Raw genomic sequence first — 21,203 nt, forward strand, 5'->3', positions numbered from 1 at the left:
AAGATAATTTTAAATATTGATAAACATATTTTTTAAATGAGATAAAATTCAAATATATATATATATATATTTCATAAACTAATAATTCAATTCAATTTCCATTTATTATACTAAAAATCTAATAATAATATAGGTTTAAAATTTATTTATATTTTAAAAATGAAATACAATATATTTTAATTTATATACTTTCCAATTTTTAGTTTGGATCCATTTAATTAAAAAAAAAAAAAACCATAATCTCTGTTTATAAAATCAATTTTCTCTTAAATTTTAAATCAAGAAATATATATTTTTTTTAAATTATTTATTTAAAATTGTGTCAATTTTTTTTTTTAATTATAACGTGACAACAAAATATATAATTTTCTCACCGATACTAATAAATATCAACTAGTTTATAACTAGCAAATAAATATATATATCATCAATCAAGTGGTCACGAAAAATTCATAAAAAAAAATAAAAAAATAAAAAAAAAGTTAACTTTTGAGGTAAAAGTAAAAGAAACAAAAGTAAATGGTAAAACCTGGAGAGTTAGTGAGGATTACAGATTTAGTGTACATATGAAACAGGGAGGGATCAATCAAATTGAATTCAAGTTGGAACAGATTCTTCCCATGCAAGTTTCAATCTCCTTATAAAAATGCAGATTCTGAGAACATCTTGGATGCAAACTTTTAACTGCTAAGCCTAAGATTTGAGCCACGTCCCCTGGTGGATATGGATACTCGACACACGCCTGCACGTTATGGTAGCATGGAAACAAGTAATGAATGAACTTAGTAAGATACATTAAGTCTAGCAACCACTAAATTCTCCTCTAAACATGTCATATCTCATATCAGTTGAAGAGGGGAACGAAGTGTTACGAATCACGGATCTCCACAATGGTATGATATTGTCCACTTTGAGCATAAGCTATCGTGGCTTTGTTTTGGGCTTCCCCAAAAGGCCTCATACCAATGAAGATGTATTTCTTACTTATAAAGTCGTGATCATTCCCTAAATTAGCCAATGTGGGACTCCCTCCCAACAATTCTCAACACAAAGCCCTTAAAGGGTATGTAAACCTCTTCCTAATAGACGCGTTTTAAAACTTAGAGGGAAAACTCGAAAGGAAAAGCCCAAAAGAGGGCAATATCTTCTAGCAGTGGACTAGAGCTGGCTGCTACAAATGGTATTAGGAGCCGGACACCAGGCGGTATACCAGCAAGGACGCTAGGGCCCCAAGGAGGGTGGATTGTGAGATCTCACGTCGGTTGGAGAAGGGAACGAAGCATCCCTTACAAGGGTGTGGAAAACTCTCCCTAGTAGACGTGTTTTAAAACTTCAAGGGGAAACCCGAAAGAAAAGTCCAAAAAGAACAATATCTGCTAGGTGTAGATTTGAGTTGGTACTTCAGATCAGTCACAATGATTTTATACCATGCCCAACACTATTCCTACTGAAGTTCATGTTTCTAAGAGTAGTAGGACAAAACCAAACAAAGCAACAACAGACATAAAATTCAGTGGACGGGTTCAAGCCTTGCACAGATGGATGCACTGCAGACTGCGTAGTATCTGAATAGACATGAAATAAAGGTGTTCTTAGTTTCATAGCAATTACCTGGATCATAAGCAAAGTAGCAACACATGAAGTGATTAGATTTGAAGGAATTCCTCCATAATCTTTATCGGAACGTCTCGATCTTGGACTGATTAGATCACTAGTAGAAAGGTGTTCCAATGAGCATAATTGGTTAAAGGGGCCCAAACTGTCATTTATATACTCTTGAGACTTGCTTAAAGGTTTCTGATACTCAAACGACTCAAAAGAATGCAGGGCACCACAAATAATTGTCAGAGGATCATCACCTTGGCTCGTGCTCAACATGACCTGAACAAAATGGTATCATGAAATCTCTCTTCACAAATACTCATGCACCATCAATCATGTTTGGCTGTTTTTACACCACTAAGACATGAGTAAAGAAAATTTGGAGCCTAAACTCAAGGAAATTGCCAATCAATTGTTCAAGGATCAACTTGTTCATTGAAGTTGCAAATAAATGAGCTTGTTTCATATCTGATGGGTTCACCATATATAATGCTATAAGGATTAAGGAGGAAGCCTAGTTATAACAATAAGAATTAATCAAGTAAACTCCACCTAAATTTCAGAATGCGTGCACGTGTGCACGTATGTTGTTTGACGAGCGTGTGTGAGAGAGAGAGAGAGAGAAAGAAGTACCTCAATAGCAACATTTACCATCAACTGTGCCTTTTCCCTCGAACCTCTGACAATATCAACAACCCCACATCCTGATTCATGAGAAACATTTAAAGAATGAGGGATACCACTAGGTGCTCTGGTATTAGCTAGAGACGGAGACATCGACCACGGAGGCAATGAGTTCCCAGGGAAAGTATTATGCTGCGCCAGGTTAAATGTGGTGGAAGGAACCTACAGATGCATACAATCAATTAAGATGTTGTTTGAAGTTGAAACAAATAACAGATCCAACACAACGATAGCTAATAGATTTTGAAGGTACAAAGTAAAAATACACATCTCCTAGGCCACTTCAAAGTTCGTTTTCTATAGTGTTCTTGATTAGTTTGGTTCTATAGTTAATTGGATAGATGCCAACATAATCATGCATATCATCCAACTATAGTTTTTGAGCTCACTCTTCAAGAACAGTTCACTTCAATTCTTATTTCAAGGAATCTCTTAAATAATGCAGTATTTGAGCTCACCCTATCCTACATTCATGCAATTTTCTGCATTATTCACGTTCCTTTAGAACATTCATTCTTTATTACCAAGGTTGGACAGATCCAACCAATTCTCGGAAATGAAACTTTAAGCAAACTGTAGGCTATTCAGTAGCCTTTTTGCAAAGAAACTAAGAAAGTTCATGTTTTTTAGACTTGTGTGCCTCAATGTAAGATGCCATCTCACTTAAGTCTCATTGGTTCATAAGCACAAATCTCTTCCTACCATGGCTAGAAGGCTTAACTAGGCTTTAGCTTCCTGTAAAAGCTAAAAGAATAACACCAGCATAAAAGCACGCTTATATATTTATGCAAGAAATAGGAGCCTATACATACAGAACTGACTACAATGATATAAATTTACGAAAAATGATTCCAATTGTTGAGAATAAGAGATGTTGAGGATCCAAGTATCGAGCGTGTGGCTAGCTCTTGAATGTATCACTCTGGTCTTATCAGTTATCGAACTAATGATCTGAATTAAAATCCACAAGAAATATGCTAATCTATCCATCAACATATAAAAAATGAGATTTGAAACTACGCCGAAATCTTATTAACCAAAATGTTAATAACATGCAGAATAATTTTAATTTAAAAATACTAAGAACTCAAGTGTGCTACCAAGGTATCAATGGTGTATGGGTTGGATGCTTTCTCCAATTCTCTACTTAGATTTGGATGGCTATTTGCTTTTGGCTCTTTGCATTCGAGAGATGGTGCGTTGATGGAACGGCTCTGACATCTAAGAGCCACTGGAAGATTATCCATTGGATTGAAAGGCATGCAATCAAAATCCTGAAGTGGAACTTTTTTATGTCAGTAAATAAATAATGACTAGCTGAAAGACAACTTCTGGATTCAGCAGCAACAAATTAGATAATATTAGCATCAAAACTATATCCCTCTTGTAACATCTTTAACAAGGCATGAAACTTTTTGTTGTATGTAATGAAAAAAGACTATTGTTAAAGATACAAACTCTCTAAAGGAGTGAAAAAAAAAACTTATCCTAAGCTTTTGGGTTCGGTAGTAACGCCATTTTCTGTTTAGTTAACTACTTGTTGCATCTTACACTAATTTCCAAGCTCACAAATGAGTGGTAAAAATATGAAATAATATTAAATCTACCGTTTAGGTTATTAGTTAACAAGATAACAAATGTTATGGACCCATGTGACAAAAAGAAGCATATGAAATAGTAATTAACATACTATTTAGGTTGGTTAACAAGATAACATCTTACAGGCTAATATCTTCACCAAGTGGCAAACGAAGCATACGTGTACTTATGACCGAGTGCAAGTACCAGACGAATTTTAGAACCCCTACTAATATGGATTAATACCATAAAAGTTTCATGGATCTATAGTCCTTTTCCATCAGAATAGAATAGAATAGATAGCTTTATCCTGCTCTTTTACATGATATGTGCTTTTTATCTTTAAACAACTTACACTAATTAAACAAGATTTTAAGCCCAAAGGAAGAGTAACAGTATCCTATATGAGTTAACCCAAGATAAGGAGGAGAAAAGCTACCATCACTAATTTGACTCCAATCTCCTGAGTATCAAACTGAATCCTGTACTTGTCATGATTAACCGTTAAGACAATTCCATCAAGAACTTTTAGTGTGTTTGGAAGCAAAGCTATTACACGCTGCCCAACAGTTAAAGGTCTCGCCAAATCTGTAGGAAGCCCTTCACGACTGCCAGCATGGAGGTCAGCATAAATTTGTCTTACAGATTCTCGGAAAAGTTTGAGTTTCATTCTTTCTCCATGAAGAAAACATTCAGACAACCGCCGAGGTTTACCGAGGGAACTGCATAAACAGACACATTTCAGACTTTCAGTTCATGGCGTTCTCGAGTAAGTATAAATTTACAAAAGATACCTTCTTATGACACTCCATTCAAGACGTGTTAACCTTGGGATGTTTTTCAGGCCAACATGATCCAAATACTCGACAAATTCCCTTCTTGCAAACCAAGGATAATCAATTGCACTATAAAACCATTCAAAAATGCACCATCTACGCACCAAAGTGGACGACATGCAATTAGAAAGTTTGTCCTGAATTTTCGAAGCAAAGGCAGATAGTTTTAACATTGTGCTATAGAGACGATTGCCTCCAAATAAAGAAGAAACTGACGATCTTACTTTGAGGAAGAATGCTCTGTCTTGAACAGAGGGGGAATATTTCCTGAGCTCTTTTTCCAATTTTTCGTCACAGGGCTTCGTCTTTTGATGGGTCAACAATCTCCGAAGCCCCATCTTACATCTACTTCGACTCCCCTGCTTAATTGGTAGAGTGACTTGATTTTCTACAGGAAATGGAATTAATTGGACATATCAATTCCTTCATTTCTAATCAATGTCCAAATATCTTCTAATATAATGATCTATTTCCAATATTTTTCATTGCAAAAGTTGTCATAACAAACTTGTTTACCGTTATTCATTGGTTTAGTATGCCCAGATGTGGCCTGCAAAAAAGAAAGATACACGAGCAATAAGGAAAGGTGATATATTGTAAAAGTAACTCCACAAATCATTGAGTTGCCTTTCTTCAACTGTGTTTTCTCTGAAGACTCCCTAAAGAATGCCAACCATCTCGTCTTCAATAGCAAAGCAATTAGGCATTTCTGGGACAATTTTAAAGTTAAGGCTTGAATTGGTATGTCGCAGATTCCTCATTCTCATCCAAAAAGTCCTTTGTGGCAATTCCTTTAAAAAGAAACTAGATATGCATGCTATAAGGCTTTTCGATCAGAAGATTTGATAGGGGAGGAAGCAATAAAAAAGGGTAAGAATTGGATGGATATACAGAATAGATCAAACTTTCGGATCCTTGTGGTGTACTCTTTCTCCAGTTTTGTGTAGCTGCATTTCTTCTTTGATTGTTACCAATTGTGGAGTAAGTTTCTCTAAACTTCTTTCATTATTACCCATTGGAGTAAGTTTCTCAATAAAAAGTAATTTCCTTTCACGGAAAAAAGAAAAAAAAAACAAAAAAGACGAAGGCATCATTGATAAATGATTTTGCATTAGAAGAAAATGGCTCATCAGAAGCAGCAGAAACATGGCATCAAACTTATCTTTCCCAACCATATGAAAGGCACAAAAAACCGAATCAAAACACTGCATTGTCAACACAACCAAATGCCATTTTTTAAAGGAAAAAAGAAATCATTCTTGCAGGACGCAACTATACCGAACATACTGATGAACAAATACCTCAAATGCAGTGCAGAGAAGTTCAAATGACAGACAAACCATGCATTTAAAAGTGAAGGCACTTTACACCTAATTTCAATTGAAAGACATGAACAACCAGCAGGGAGTTAAAAGTGAATAAATGTCACTATGTTAATGATATTTCCACTACAATTTATTAAAACGAAATCCTTTAGACTTCATAAAATGAACATGCTTTATGTTTACTTAAAGAAGCAAAACTTCGACCTACATTTTCTTCTTGTTTTTTTTGGGAAAAGAAGCCAGCGTTCATTTATTATAATGAAATTACAGAGTAGAGGATATCCGTATGTTATGAGTTAAAATTCTACAAAAATACAAATAATGGCATTTTCTTCATTGCATCCTTTCTCCATTTCATCGTATCATTTTGTATAGCAAGAATCTGCAAGAATTTCAGCTAAAATGTTCACTTACTGTCTTCAAATTTTCACGTAAATGGGCATCCACGGGAATTTTTGTATCAGGTATCTGCAAATGAATAGTGAATAATGAATAATGAAAAAGAAATAGTTTTCTGTATACTCTATACATTAGATAAAAACTAGCAAAATCAAGAGACAACTTCCAAAAGAAAGGAGCTTTCACATTGAAAATTACTAGCTTTATGGATCAGTGTGATACCACAATTGACAAGTCACTTCCAGGTTTTGATTTCCCATAACCTGTATCCTCAATATTGAACGTTTCAGGGACCATGATTTGCTTTGCTTTATCCTCAATATTGAACGTTTCAGGGACCATGATTTGCTTTGCTTTATCCTCAATACAAGATTTGTTTTCCAAATTGAAAGAGTCAGTTTCCTCCACAATTTGAACAGATGCTTCTTGGTGCAGATCAACAATGATAAAATATAAGGAAGCTTATATTTAGAGGACATAGGTAATAGATGAATCATATAAAATAAACTAAAATAAAAAAAACCATCATATGTAAACACAATAAGGAAGCTTATATTTTTATTTTTACCGCAATAATGAAACTAATATTGGAAGAAAGCATGAACCGATCGAAAGTTTTAGGTTTGCTAAATCATCATTCTCACCCTAGGGAGGCAAATAAAGTTTTTAGATATCATTGAGACTGTCTAGTGAGTATGCCTGTGTCTTTAGCTTCATCCATATAACTCCCCTTTTCCTACTAGTAGAATTATCAAAAAAGTAATGAACAATTAGGAGTAAAAGCACCTTGATCGATTACCAAATGTAGATGGCAAATTATTACACTAAGTACATAACGTATTTTAATGATATTGAAAGGCAGTACTCCAAAGAGCTTGTTACAAGAAAAAGATTTTGCTTGACAGAATTATGTGTTCAACCATCCATCGGGAACAACAATTTCAATACGCAGACAAAGAGCATACCAACAGCACAAAAAAGAACAGTTGATGCAATTAAATTTAATTTGTGGCTGATTGTGCCATCCTTTTAGAATCTTTGTTGTTTTATAAACGTTTGGGTTAAATTTGAAACGTGAAAAATAGGGGAAATGGGAGGAATATAAAAAGTTAGTTGACATAAAAAAGGATGAATAATGTTAAGAATAGCCAGAGTGGTTTAGTTTTCAAATTCAATAATGTTAAGCTTTGTGTCAAACCTTTAGTTGCCCAACCAAGAATGTAAATTTATTATTAATATCAAACCATCATATCACACTCCAAAACTATGATAAATTAGAACAAACAAGTATCTATTTACCTGGTTCCATGGCAGTAACTGGCATCACGGAAGACAAATCAGCTAAGGTCTGCAAAGCATCTACAGCAATGTTCCCATCTATTCAGAAAAACCACAAATTAGCAACTTTTTTAATGAAAAAAACCAAAGAGTTCAGAACAATATACAACTCTGTTCAACCAATGATAATCATGAAAATTAACCAACCACAAGTTGAGCAATTGAACGGTTGACTCTTTCATCAACTAATATGTATAACAATCATTGCATACAACACTACAGATTGAAACTAGAGCAACAAAATTACCTCCACGTGACTGCTTCCTGCTTTTCTTTCGCTGAACTAGTGGAAATGATAGCTCACAATCTGCATTTGAAATTTCAGAATCAACTTTTCCTTCTGGAACACTGAGACTGCCTACGCCATCCATAATAGGCGCTTCAGGTCTATTTTCTGTTAAATAATCGACACTTTGATGAAACTGCCGGTCTTTATCATCTAAAACTTTCTCCTTTCTGTACCGTTTCTTCATCTTGCGGTGAGCCTTGACTGTCCTTGCAGACTCTATATCTACTATCAAGCTAGGATCATAACCAAATTGTTCGATTGGTCTTCCTTTACGTCCACCGCTGACCTGAAATCAGTCCTGTACAAGTTAACATCCGAAGCTTCAACTGTTTCCAACTATCTCCAAAGAGCAAGAAAGGAGAGTGTGGGTGCTAATTGCATAAACAATTATAACATTAGGCATAACACTACTAGCAAACAATAATGTTACTGAAGGAAACTTCAATGAATACTGAAATTCCATTCTTCCCCTCACCTCGTATGAGGATTTCAAGTTCTCTTTTATTTTGCAAGGCATGGATGTTGTGGAAGTGCCCCCTCTTTGTGAGGCTTCAGCCAAAGCTAATGTGGCACCATGTGCAACTTCATCACTGCTCACGTGAAATTCTGACTTCTTCAAACTTTTATTACCAGAAGCATGGTTTTTCCATTCATTTCTTTTATTTGAATATGAAATAGGAACACGAGGTGTCCTTTTCTGCACGACACGAGGCTGGCTACCTATATGAAGATTGTCACAGCCAAGGTTTAAGAAAAATTAGGTCCTGTTAATCTTGTTATAGGACAATTGTAAAAAATATTTTTGCAATGCTTTTACTGCCAAGAAAACATTTATCAGAATGTAGGTTTTAGCTACAAAAAAAACATTTTTTATTGGCAGTCATCGACGTGTATAGAAATAGTTAATATTCAAACTAATTTCATGCTTTTTTTTTCTACATATTTGTAAAGTATAAACTTACAAAGGGACAATTTAATGGAAAAATATCAAACTTCTGGCATTTTTCAACCAATTCGAGAGGGATGGTCTCACCAAAGAACTATGTGTTTGTACTTCAATTCCAAAAGATGTGTACTTCCCACTCCAAAGTAGAATTAAATAGGATAACTAAGGGCCAATAACTCTAAACATGACTATTGACCTTCCCCCCAAAACGTAAAACATGAAAATAAGCTCAATAGCTATTACATATCTGGCCCATCCTCGTTCTTTTTATCTTAGGTACTAGTAATTGTTGCTGCATCATGACGACCGTTTCCCAAGTTGCTTCATATTTTGGCAGACCATTCCATTGAATCAAGACTTCCCATTCTCCAAATACTTCATTCTTCAGGTCTTGAAACGGTCCAAAATACGTTGTGACAGCTTTTCATTTCTTCATCTTGCTAAGGATAATGGGTGGTACAGCCTGAATTTCGATATACCCACACCACAATTGGATACTCTTCCTACCTCCTCTTTCGATCAGCTAGCTTCTTCATACAATTCTGAGCAGCAGCCAAATGGTTTTTTAACACATCTAAGGTCATGTCTTGTTTAGTTAGCTATTGCTCCAACATTGCATTAGTCAAGTTTTTGTTGCTACAATTTATTAAAGGAGAGGTGCTCGCCTGACACAACATGAAAAGGAGTGGTATTAATGGTGATGTGGTATTTGGTACTCTACCAATATTCTGCCTAAGCCACCCTCTCATTCGATGCTTTTGGTCTTTCTGCACAGATAGAGCATAAACAAGTTTTCATACACCGATTGACCCTCTTGGTTTGTCCATTCATTTGGAGATGATAGGTCATACTTCATCTATGTTGTGTTCCATGTAACCTTGTTCACTCCAAAAAATACTAAGGAAGACCATGTCGTGATCCGTGACTACCAATTGTGGAAAACTTGAATAGGAGGGCCAGTCAATGTTGCTAATTAAACCACTATAGGTTGGTGAGATAAAACATCAGCAACTTAGTTTTCTAGCCCAGATCAGTAATGGATTTCAAAATCAAATCCTTAAAAGCTTTGCCAATCATAGTTGGTATTTCATTTCCACATCCCTTTGCTCTAACAAACTACAAAGGGCCTTTTGGTCAGTTCACACCACAAACTTTTGTCCCAGCAAGTACGGCCTCCAACATTGCAGTACTAGAACAATTGTCATCAACTCTCTGCATATACTAACTTAATTATGGCCGCTGACAACGTACGGCTGAAAAGGGCTATCATATGGCTGAAAAGGTTCAGTGGCTGTTCTTGATTGAGATTTGTTGGGATTGTTTACCTTCATTGATCTTTATTGTTCTGTGGGCTCAGTTTTCAGTTTTTCACCTAAGTTTTAAGTTATAAGGTTCATTCGAATAAGTTCCTCATAGGGAAGCTTCTGCAACTTTATGTCTAATTTTCATTTTATCAAGAAAAATCCTGTACAATTTCTCCACCTTTCTTAGAGGGAAATTGTTTGGCTTTCCTGAACTTTATAGATAACCTATCTCCATTAATGGAGCCCTCAGTCTTCTCCTACTTGATCATAAAAACAAGTGTAGAATTAAGGCTCTTCGGTGCATAGCTGTTTAAGCTACCTCATGGTATTTGGACTGATTGCTTATTTTAGGATGTTTTTAGAGTTCTTCAGGTGAGAAAACATAGATTTTCAAGCCTCCATGAGATGCAGGCCCTATAAATATATTAGTTACCAATAAAATCATAAACAAAAACATGGAAAACAGCCCCTCATGCACAATAGCATTTCAATATTGTCTTACCATGATATAAACTCCTAAGCAAAGACAGACATCCACCAGTTGCTGCAACGGAACTAGTACAATAGTCTTCATTTGAGAAACTCATTTGAACTTTTCCTTGATTAGTCTTTGGAGATTCTTGAAAACCTGAAGCATGATAATTATCACGTTCACTATCTCTACCTTCCTGTCAATTTACCAATTGACTATATTAAAATTTCTAAGCAAATGAATTGACAAAAAAATTGAACGAAGTGTTGTTACATTGCAGTTGCAGTTTATAAACAAAGATCATCAGATAGAGTGTTGTTACATGCTGATTGGGCAGGGTCTAAGAAGGATAGAAGATCAACTTCAAAATATTGTGTATTTGTGGGTGGTAACTTGGTTTCTTGGAAGTTTAAGAAACAAAAAGTGGTGTCACTTTCGAGCATTGAATTAGAATAAAAAGGGATGCCACAACTTATATGTAAATTATTATGGATACGTCAACTTCTTATTGAAATGGGATTTGATCTACAACACCAACTAAACACATCGAGGTCAGCTGTCATTTTATACATGAAAAGATACAACAAGGTTTGGAATCAAAAGATATGTGAAGAATGTTGAACGATTAGGGCATATCTTCACAAAAGCATTAAATGGAGCCAAAATAGATTATCTCTCTACCAAGTTGGGCATGATGAATATATATGCTCTAACTTGAGGGGGAGTGCTATAATTTTCATATTAGTAAATTTATAATTTTGTTAGTATATTAGTTGTGTTTGTCCTTCCTACTTAAGTTAATCTTGAACACATGTATATATTTATCTCTTTAGTGAATGGAGTAGAGTATTCTCATTCTCTCAACCATTACTGTTCACACGTCATAAACAATAAGAAAAAAATCCTTGAAAGCTACACCAGGTTTTTTACACTTGAAGTCTCCAACTTTCCTTTCCATCTAAAGCAACTCCTTGGTGAGAATTTTGAAACGAGAGGTAATGCTGGAAGGTGCAAGACCAAATTGAGTAGGCATTCACAAAAGGATTGAATGTATCAAATTGTAGAGTTTCAATGACAACTTGCTGAAGGAAATGTAAATAAGTGTAACATTGTTGACAAGGGAATATTCAAGGTATACTAACAATAGAGCTATATTAGATGATCTTAGAAAACATTTAAAACTATTCTAGAAATATCTGAAATTTAGAGTTATCTTTTATTTAGCTCCATTGAGAATTTCTCTAGTCTTAATATACTCTTGAAGAAATCTATTGTTTTGGGCTTCTCCCTCGAAAAATTTAAAGAAATGGTTTGTGATAGCCCAAGCCCACCGCTAGCAGATATTGTCCTCTTTGGGCTTTCCCTTTCGGACTTCCCCTTAAGGTTTTTAAAACACGTCTACTAAGGAAAGGTTTTCACACCTTTATAAATGGTGTTACATTCTCCTCCCCAACCGATGTGGGATCTCACATGGTTCTTATTACTTCAGCCCTTCGGAACTTTTCCCTATAAATAGAAGCTCATATTCTAAGTTGAGCTTGCGCGTAATGTATGGAAAGTGCAATAAAGACTAGTTTTGAAGCGTCCATCCTTTTACCTTACATATACGTGATTGCTTTGGTAGCAGGACTTATTTAATGGAACTAGACATAAACCTATCTGTTTTTTAATCAAAACAACAAACCAAAGACGTGAAAGAGACACAAACAAGGCCCAATTAAGACATTCAGTAAAGATTTTATGTTTACGACAATAAAAACATAATACACGCTCACCATAACATTATAGTAATCTGTCATCAGCGCTATGAGACCAACAACAGATGCAGTCCCCTCCGGCAAGGAAAGATATGCCTGGAAAGCAAAGGCATAACAAAATCAAAAGCAGCTAATTAAGGACCAACGAAAATTGTATTGCATAGCTTATAAGTTACTAAGAAAACTTCACCATTTAAAGAGAGAAGGAAAATTATTGTGAAGAAAGGCAATCAACTAGTCCTAAGGAAAAGTAAAAGAACAAAATGTATTAAAACCCCAACTCTTTTATCCACCAGATTAGAATGAAGCCAATTGAGGAATAGCAAAAGGAAAGTCAACCTGGAAGTCCTTATTACTTTTGAAATTCAAATTGATCAAAGGATAGGATAAAGAGATAATAGGCTTCCATTTCAATGAGATAGGACAGTAAAGACGAGGGAAAACTGCTAAGAAAGAGGGAGGCAGCAATGAACTTATCCTCCTGAAGAGAAAATGCTTCCTATCATCAAAAGAGAGGGAAACTAAAGCTTGAACTAAGGAAGTCAAGCAAATTCCAACAAGGCAACAACTTTTGCGTTCCAATCATTGGAGTATAAACCATATTGATTAAAATAACCTTAAAACTCCTCTTGAGAAATAATCCTGTTAAATCACCAATCAACTCAAAATCACAACTCGAGACAAACTAAGAAGGAATTGTCGAATCCAAGCCCATAAAACGATTGAACACAAAAATAATCTTCATGAGCTTCAAATATCTACTCAATACCAAGAATAAATCTTGTCATTTTCAAAGCAGAAATGAGTAAGACCTTACCCTCACATTTAGTTATCCTCAATTACGTTTTTCCCTTAGCCCCCTTGATGAAGATATCAACAAGAAGATAAGAAAGAGACACTTATCTAAGCCCCTGAAGCTTGTGATTTTGCCTGAAGGCTCTCCATTGAAGAAAACCCAAAAGTTAGGCACTTACCAATGCAAAGTTGACAAGCAGTGCAATTCAATCATAATAACTGAGTAAATGAACCGGCACTATTCTATCAAAATTCTGTGTACCATTGAGGAAGTAGCATACGAAACAACAATGATCAGTGAGAAGAAAGCCAATAGTCACTACATGTACATATACAAAAAGGAAGAAGTCAACTTATGCAAAAGAAAAAAAAAAAAGAGCAACATTGCAGCATTATGCGCTTAAATTGCCTAATATTAAACTATTGCTCGTGTAGTAAGCTGAGGGGGAGAAAGCACATCACAAAGGTAACCATGCGAATTTGCTATCATAGAAGGACTTAACATACCCTGTTCATATTGTAAAGAGCCTCTACCATCTCAATTGATCTACCATACGTAGAAGAAGCCACCTGAAAACGTTAAAGAGGGAAAAAAATTTATTAAAAATATATAAGAACATAAGATTTATGAGATATGGTGCACAACAGAATACAAAATATTGAGAGAACTAGTTGAAGTGTTATAAACAGACATACCTTTTTCCAGTCTTGTCCATATTTTCTGTACGCTTCATAAAAAATCTCAATTTCCCTCGTGCTCCATCGAGGTCCCAACTTCTCACACAAGTTCTTCTTCTGTCATAAGGTTATAAAGGCAATATAACAATCAGGACCACAGATACTAGATTCTTCAACCTTGAAATAGATAGAAATGGTGAAGAACCCTTTATTGAACAACTTTTAATGAAAAGTTCACACACCACCACCGCCATCATCAAAAAAATAAGATAAAATCCTGCCTTTTTAATGAGGTATTTTGTAGTATATCAACGTACGAACATCTGCACTGTTTCTTATACCCCTTAAAAGGTGTAAATTACTGACAGATACTCTCGGGGTGTCCTGCAGCTAAAATCAAAATTGAAATAGACGGCCTACTCTCTGTATTCGGTCTCCAAACTTAATCTAATTGAGAGAAACTGTTGAGGATTGTTGGGAGGAAGTCCCACATTGGCTAATTTAGAGAACGACCATGAGTTTATAAGTAAGAAATACATCTCCATTGGGATGAGGCCTTTTGGGAAGCCCAAAGCAAATCCATGAGAGCTTATGCTCAAAGTGGACAATATCATACCACTGTAGAAAGTCGTTTATTACTAACATGGTATCAGAGTCATGCCCTTAACTTAGTCATGTCAATAGAATCTTCAAAAGTTGAACAAAGAAGTTGTGAAACTCGAAGGTGTAGTCAAAAGTGACTCAAGTGTCGAACAAATGGTGTACTTTGTTCGAGAGCTCTAGAGAAGGAGTCGAGCCTCGATTAAGGGGAGGTTGTTTTAGGGCTCTATAGGCCTCAGGGAAGGCTCTATATTGTACTTTGTTCGAGGAAAGGACTGTTGAGGATTGTTGGAGGGAGTTCCAAATTGCTAATTTAGAGAATGATGGGGTTTATAAGTAAGAAATATATCTCCATTGGTATGAGGCCTTTTGGGAAGCCCAAAGCAAAGCCATGAGAACTTATGCTCAAAGTAGACAATATCATACCATTGTTGTTATTCCTAACATGGTATCAGAGTCATGCTCTTATCTTAGTCATGTCAATAGAATCCTCAAAAGTCGAACAAAGAAGTTGTGAGCCTCGAAGGTGTAGTCAAAAGTGACTCAAGTGTCGAACCAATGATGTACTTTGTTCGAGAACTCTAGAGAAGGAGTCGAGCCTCGATTAAGGGGAGGCTGTTCGAGGGCTCTATAGGCCTCAGGGAAAGCTCTACAGTGTACTTTGTTCAAGGGTAGGATTGCTGAGGATTGTTGGGGGAGAATCCCACATTGATTAATTTAGGGAATGATCATGGGTTTAAAAAGTAAAAAATACATCTCCATTGGTACGAGGCCTTTTGGTAAGCCCAAAGCAAAGTCGCGAGAGCTTACGCTCCAAGTGACAACATCATACCATAGTGGAGAGTCGTTATTCCTAATCGAAACAATAGAAATTCACATTCGCAACTAAAATCTAGTCGAACAGCAAGAAAAAAGCTCAGGATAATTTCAGAACTTATAAGAGACGGGACAGAATTACTCGTTTCTTGCTTCTTTGCGAGCTCGTATAACTTTTTTCAGCCGAGGGATTATTTGAATGAAGGATTCTTTTGTTTCGACTCGTGGATTTCTTTGAAGGCGCCATTGAATTTTATCTGTAAGCCGCTAAAGCAATTAGTGAGAACAAGATACGCAATGCAGCTTTCAAGATGAAGTACAAACGCAAGAAAATCAAGACTGAACATGGCGGAAATACCTGGCTTGTCCGTCGATTAACTCTTTAACCGCCCATCTCTAAATGCGTGTCGGTGGAGCATTGGGGAAGTTTCTCCCGGAAGATGATGAAGATCCGGCGGCTTTTTCAAATGCGGATGAGAGGACCGCCGAATTTTGAATTCTCTGGTGAAAAAGAGAATAAATAATCCTATATTTGTGGAAGAAAAAAAATTAAATAAATAAATTACAAATTTAGTTTTATACTTTTATTTACTCTGGATATATTCGAATTAAAAAATAATAATGAGTATATATAAATAAAATTTTATATCTCATTATATAATAATTAGTATATAAAAAATAATAATGATGAAAGTCCCACCTCAGCTAATTTAGAAAATGATGAGTTTATAATCAATAAATACTATCAGTGTGAGGCCTCTTGGGGAAGCACAAATTAAAGTCGGGCTTATAATAAAAAATACTAATTAAAGCCACGAGGAGCACAAATTAAAGCCATGAGAGCTTATACTCAAAATGGACAATATCGTGGAGTGATTTTATAGAACGTTAGATGAAAAGTCAATTTTTTTTTAATGTTGTTTGTTTTAGACAACGTCATGTCTTTTTATATCACTATTAGGAGTGTTTATGGATTGGATCAGGTTGACTCGAGACATTATTTAAATTTGGCTGAATTGTTCTAGTTGTAAACGGTCTTAACCCAACTAAGTGAATTTTTTTTTAATGTTGTTTGTTTTAGTCAACGTCATGTCTTTTTATATCACTATTAGGAGTGTTTATGGATTGGATCAGGTTAAACTTATCTCAATCGTTTCGGTTGTAAACTGTTTAACACAAGTAAATGATTAATTATTATTAAATAACGTACTAAATCATAAAAATATTGGGTCGAAGTTAGTTTGGATTATTGATTAAAATTTTTTGTATTTAATAAAAAAAAAAACATAATGTTGATATGTTTTTTTTATAGTTATTTTCATAATCAAAAATTAAATTCGTTAATTTTTAAAAGTTATTGTAGAATGAATAATTTAAAAAATAATTGTGGAATTAAATAAAATTATAACAATTGTGCATAAATATTAAAATTTTTATTTACCAAAAATCTAAAATTTTCAAACTCTCGAGTGTTTTGATCACACATATTATGCTAACAATTTGAAAGGCTTAAACAATTGAGTGTGCTTCATCGAATTTATAAGATACTCGTTCCTCCTTACGATCCTTCCTTACAAGGGCACTATGTTTATTATAAACGCATTTGTGAGACAGGTCGTTGATGCTGACGGTTTATTCAAAAAGACCCATGCCATGGAGTTTTCTTATCTATACGACCCAATCTTAATTTGTGTCGAGTCGGGTAGAAACCTTCCCAATAATCTAGAAATAAAACAACTATGAATAAATGAAGAGTATGAAGAGATAATGGTGAAGTCATATAAAAGGCTATGAATTCAGTAACTTATAAGCATTCATTCTCGGTGGAGAACAATACTAATATTCACACTATTATATTACTGGTAATGATTCATACAGTTGCGAAATAGAGCAACAAGATATACATACCAATTAGTGAAATGGGGCTGAAAATGAATTCTTTGGCTGATCCTTCTTTGTCGAGGTCGAGAAGATAAACACGTTCCAGTCGAACGCAACCGAATTCCATGCTAGTTTACGGGTGATCTTTACTCCGAGCAACAATCTGTATTTCTGAAACTAGGCCATGCCCATATGCCTCTCCCACCTGATGTCTTCGGCGAATTCTGTGAGAGCAGCTCGAGGATCGCCATCGGAAATGGATAAGTAATATTGAGCGGTTTCATCGTCGACCATCATGCTCCGACTCAATGAATGGAGTACTCGTTTCTTCACTTGAACAGAGGACATACCATGATCATCTGTCTCCTTACCATATAAATGATGGGTCGTGGGGATGCCATCCAAATACAACGTCGCAACTTCCCGTTTCGCGATAGCGTCCATCTCGATGTAGCATATACTGTTTATAAGTATATTGGGATTGCCAATGGGGATTAGCAATCTTTCTCTTGAGTATATGCCATGGTCGCTCATCATGTTGTTTAGACGTTTTATGTCTATGACCTACGAGAACAGTGTATTTACGAGATCAAAACAACAAGGTCCATAACCATCAGAACAATACATTTACGAAATCAACACACCTCTGTAACCATCAAGAACAATACATTTACGAAATCGACACACTAAAGTCTGTAACCATCAAGAACAATACATTTACGAAATCGACACACCAAAGTCAGTAACCATCAAGAACAATACATTTACGAAATCGACACACCAAAGTCTGTAACCATCAAGAACAATACATTTAAGAAATCGACACACCAAAGTCTGTAACCATCAAGAGCAATACATTTACGAAATCGACACACCAAAGTCTGTAGCCATCAAGAGCAATACATTTACGAAATCGACACACCAAAGTCTGTAACCATCAAGAACAATACATTTACGAAATCGACACACCAAAGTCTGTAACCATCAAGAACAATACATTTAAGAAATCGACACACCAAAGTCTGTAACCATCAAGAACAATACATTTACGAAATTGACACACCAAAGTTTGTAACCATCAAGAGAAATAAATTTACGAAATCGACACACCAAAGTCTGTAACCATCAAGAACAATACATTTACAAAATTGACACACCAAAGTCTGTAACCATCAAGAACAATACGTTTGTGAAATCAATACAAGAAAGGTCATAAGCATCAAGAACAGTATATTGTGAAATAAATTACACCAGAGTCCATAGCCATCGAGAACAATATCAAAAAGGTTGATCTCAACAATTATACTTGATCCTTCTAAATTGATATTTTACAATTTACAAGGATTAGGGAGCTGGGGAAAAAAACTACGAACTACAACAACAAATGCGTTCTTCATTGTTGTAAATCATGTATTAAGGTGAAAGACAGAAGTTTCAAGTGTTTGTTCCGAAGTTTCAAGTGTTTGTTCCGACTGTTGGATGATAAAAGTCCCACATCGGCTAATTTAGGGAATGATCATGGGTTTATAATCAGAGGATACTCTCTCCATTGGTATGAGGCCTTTTGGGGAAGCCCAAAACAAAGCCATGGGAGCTTATGCTCAAAGTGGACAATATCATACCATTGTGGAGAGTCGTGTTCGTCTAACATAGTATCAGAGTCATGCCCTAAAACTTAGTCGTGCCAATAGATTGGTAAATCCTCAAATGTCGAACAAAGAACTCCAAAAGAAAAGGAGTCGAGCCTTGATTAAGGGGAGGTGTACTTTGTTCGAGGGGAGGTGTTGGATGATGAAAGTCTCACATCGGCTAATTTAGGGAATGATCGTGGGTTTATAATCAAAGAATGCTCTCTCCATTGGTATGAGGCCTTTTGGGGAAGCTCAAAGCAAACCCATGAGAGCTTATGCTCAAAGTGGACAATATCATACCATTGTGGAGAGTCGTGTTCGTCTAACATGGTATCAGAGTCATGCCTTAAAACTTAATCGTGTCAATAGATTGGTAAATCCTGAAATGTCGAACAAAGGACTCCAAAAGAAAAGGAGTTGAGCCTCCTCGAAGACATAGTAAAAAATGACTAAGACTCCAAAAGAAAAGGAGTCGAGCCTTGATTAAGGGAGGCGTACTTTGTTCGAGGGGAGGTGTTGGATGATGAAAGTCTCACATCGGCTAATTTAGGAAATGATCGTGGGTTTATAATCAAAGAATGCTCTCCATTGGTATGAGGCCTTTTGGGGGAGCTCAAAGCAAACCCATGAGAGCTTATGCTCAAAGTGGACAATATCATACCATTGTGGAGAGTCGTGTTCGTCTAACATGGTATCAGAGTCATGCCTTAAAACTTAATCGTGTCAATAGATTGGTAAATCCTGAAATGTCGAACAAAGGACTCCAAAAGAAAAGGAGTTGAGCCTCCTCAAAGACATAGTAAAAAATGACTAAGACTCCAAAAGAAAAAGGAGTCGAGCCTCGATTAAGGGAGGCGTACTTTATTCGAGGGGAGGTGTTGGATGATGAAAGTCCCACGTCGGCTAATTTAGGGAATGATCATGGGTTTATAATCAAAGAATACTCTCTCCATTGGTATGAGGCCTTTTGGGGAAGCTCAAAGCAAACCCATGAGAGCTTATGCTTAAAGTGGACAATCTCATACCATTGTGGAGAGTCGTGTTCGTCTAACACAGACGACTAGAGAGTTCAACAATACATCGTAGTCCATAGTCATAGAAAAGAGTTGGATTTTAACAATTCAACATGATCTTCCTTCTTAATAGATATTTTACAAGGACTTCAAGTTTTAGGAACACAAGCTACAGAGTATCAAATACTAATCAACTCTTCAGTTAAGTCTATGTATTGTTGTGGAAGATAAGACAGATTTCAATTTATGATCAGAGCACGAGTGATTCTTCAAGATCAATGTTCAAGAAAATGAACAACAATAAGCTACATTGCTACAATAAATCATTCATCTCTAACAGAATAGTGAATGTTCAAAATGTTCACTACAATCGAATTTTCTTACTTTCAGTTAGCCTGGTTTCGCCTTCAACAAATAAAGGACTCAGTAAGAGGACTTTTGAAGTTTGAACAGCGATAAAACCGTCTGACAATCTTGTTCTTCAAACGAACAAGATTAAACTCCAGCCAGATGGAAAGTACAATCAAAGAAAATTGATGATCGCAACTCCTCAAAACTAAAAAACTCTACAAAAATTATACTCGTCCTACTGTTTCCAGTCAATTTCATATGAATTAAACAGTTTTCGAAGCGCATACCTGAACCGAATACTTAACGGCAAGACTAGCCAAGCTATCACCGCGGAGAATCCGATGAGAGATCGCGAACTTTCCAAGGCAATTATCTCTCCAGAAGCTCCCGGAGCTCGGCTTCCCTATTACATCCTTAACCTTCCACGGCGCTTTGAAAGCACCGGAAACAATTTCCTGATCGGAAGCAACAGAGTTCCAGAGACGGGAAACGCAGCTGGAACGAGCCAAGTCGGGGATGGAAAGCTTCTCAAAGATGAGGCGAAGGATGTCGCGGCAGGAGAGGGCGAAGAAGTGAGAGTTCATCGGAGACAGTACGGCAGTGGAAGAATCCGGTAGCGTAGGCTGCTGCTGCGGCGGAGACTGAACGGTCGGTGAGGGATGAAGATGCCTCAGGATCTCAACGTCGTCATCTTCGTCGCAACAGCACCCCATTTAGAGAGAGAGAGAGAGAGAGAAACGAATGGTTATTATTAGTTAAGTCTTTATTTATTGGATCAAATTACTTCTTGGATGATCAGGGGTAGGATTGAGAATATGTTCAAACTTAGGGCTATAATCGTCCATTTAACAAATAATAATATATATATATATATATTATTAGAATATATTTATAAAGATAGTAATCAG

The 21,203-nt window shown here is 35.9% G+C and overlaps 2 protein-coding genes across 7 annotated transcripts; both read right to left on the bottom strand.

The window, feature by feature from the left end:
• Positions 1-405: 405 nt before the first annotated feature.
• On the bottom strand, positions 406-15,920 carry LOC111798112 (protein ALWAYS EARLY 2). Of its 6 annotated transcripts, none has more exons than XM_087125727.1 (19): positions 15,778-15,920; positions 15,562-15,676; positions 14,022-14,120; positions 13,833-13,895; positions 12,549-12,626; positions 10,804-10,969; positions 8,527-8,771; positions 8,010-8,337; positions 7,724-7,801; positions 6,647-6,849; positions 6,440-6,493; positions 5,217-5,250; positions 4,925-5,088; positions 4,659-4,837; positions 4,304-4,586; positions 3,387-3,560; positions 2,236-2,448; positions 1,612-1,881; positions 406-742 (listed from the first exon to the last, which is right to left on the bottom strand). In XM_087125727.1, exons 2-19 carry the CDS (start codon positions 15,664-15,666, stop codon positions 587-589), a joined length of 2,892 nt encoding a protein of 963 aa, XP_086981853.1. In that variant the 5' UTR covers positions 15,667-15,676; positions 15,778-15,920; the 3' UTR covers positions 406-586. The 6 variants fall into 6 exon arrangements, with proteins under 6 accessions (XP_086981853.1, XP_086981854.1, XP_086981855.1 ...); XM_087125728.1 differs by having other exon boundaries at positions 15,562-15,686; XM_087125729.1 differs by having other exon boundaries at positions 407-742; positions 6,647-6,846.
• A 1,270-nt stretch (positions 15,921-17,190) lies between these two features.
• Positions 17,191-21,038, bottom strand: LOC111798339 (peptidoglycan-binding LysM domain-containing protein). Its single transcript, XM_023681415.2, has 2 exons — positions 20,583-21,038; positions 17,191-17,864 (listed from the first exon to the last, which is right to left on the bottom strand). Exons 1-2 carry the CDS (start codon positions 21,006-21,008, stop codon positions 17,478-17,480), a joined length of 813 nt encoding a protein of 270 aa, XP_023537183.2. The 5' UTR covers positions 21,009-21,038; the 3' UTR covers positions 17,191-17,477.
• Between the last annotated feature and the right edge of the window lie 165 nt (positions 21,039-21,203).

The sequence above is a fragment of the Cucurbita pepo genome, chromosome 7 (assembly GCF_057944985.1).
Source record: "Cucurbita pepo subsp. pepo isolate OVF chromosome 7, ASM5794498v1, whole genome shotgun sequence".
Classification (NCBI taxonomy): Eukaryota; Viridiplantae; Streptophyta; class Magnoliopsida; order Cucurbitales; family Cucurbitaceae; genus Cucurbita; species Cucurbita pepo.

Excerpts from the sequence above, each read along its gene's own strand:
- LOC111798112 (XM_087125727.1), bottom strand. The coding sequence starts at position 15,666 with ATGGCGCCTTCAAAGAAATCCACGAGTCGAAACAAAAGAATCCTTCAT. Across the intron at positions 6,850-7,723 it reads AGTTACTGCCATGGAACCAG|AAGCATCTGTTCAAATTGTG; the intron begins GTAAATAGATAC and ends ATCTGCACCAAG. Across the intron at positions 743-1,611 it reads CTACTTTGCTTATGATCCAG|GCGTGTGTCGAGTATCCATA; the intron begins GTAATTGCTATG and ends CATAACGTGCAG.
- LOC111798339 (XM_023681415.2), bottom strand. The coding sequence starts at position 21,008 with ATGGGGTGCTGTTGCGACGAAGATGACGACGTTGAGATCCTGAGGCAT. Across the intron at positions 17,865-20,582 it reads CCGTTAAGTATTCGGTTCAG|GTCATAGACATAAAACGTCT; the intron begins GTATGCGCTTCG and ends CTGTTCTCGTAG.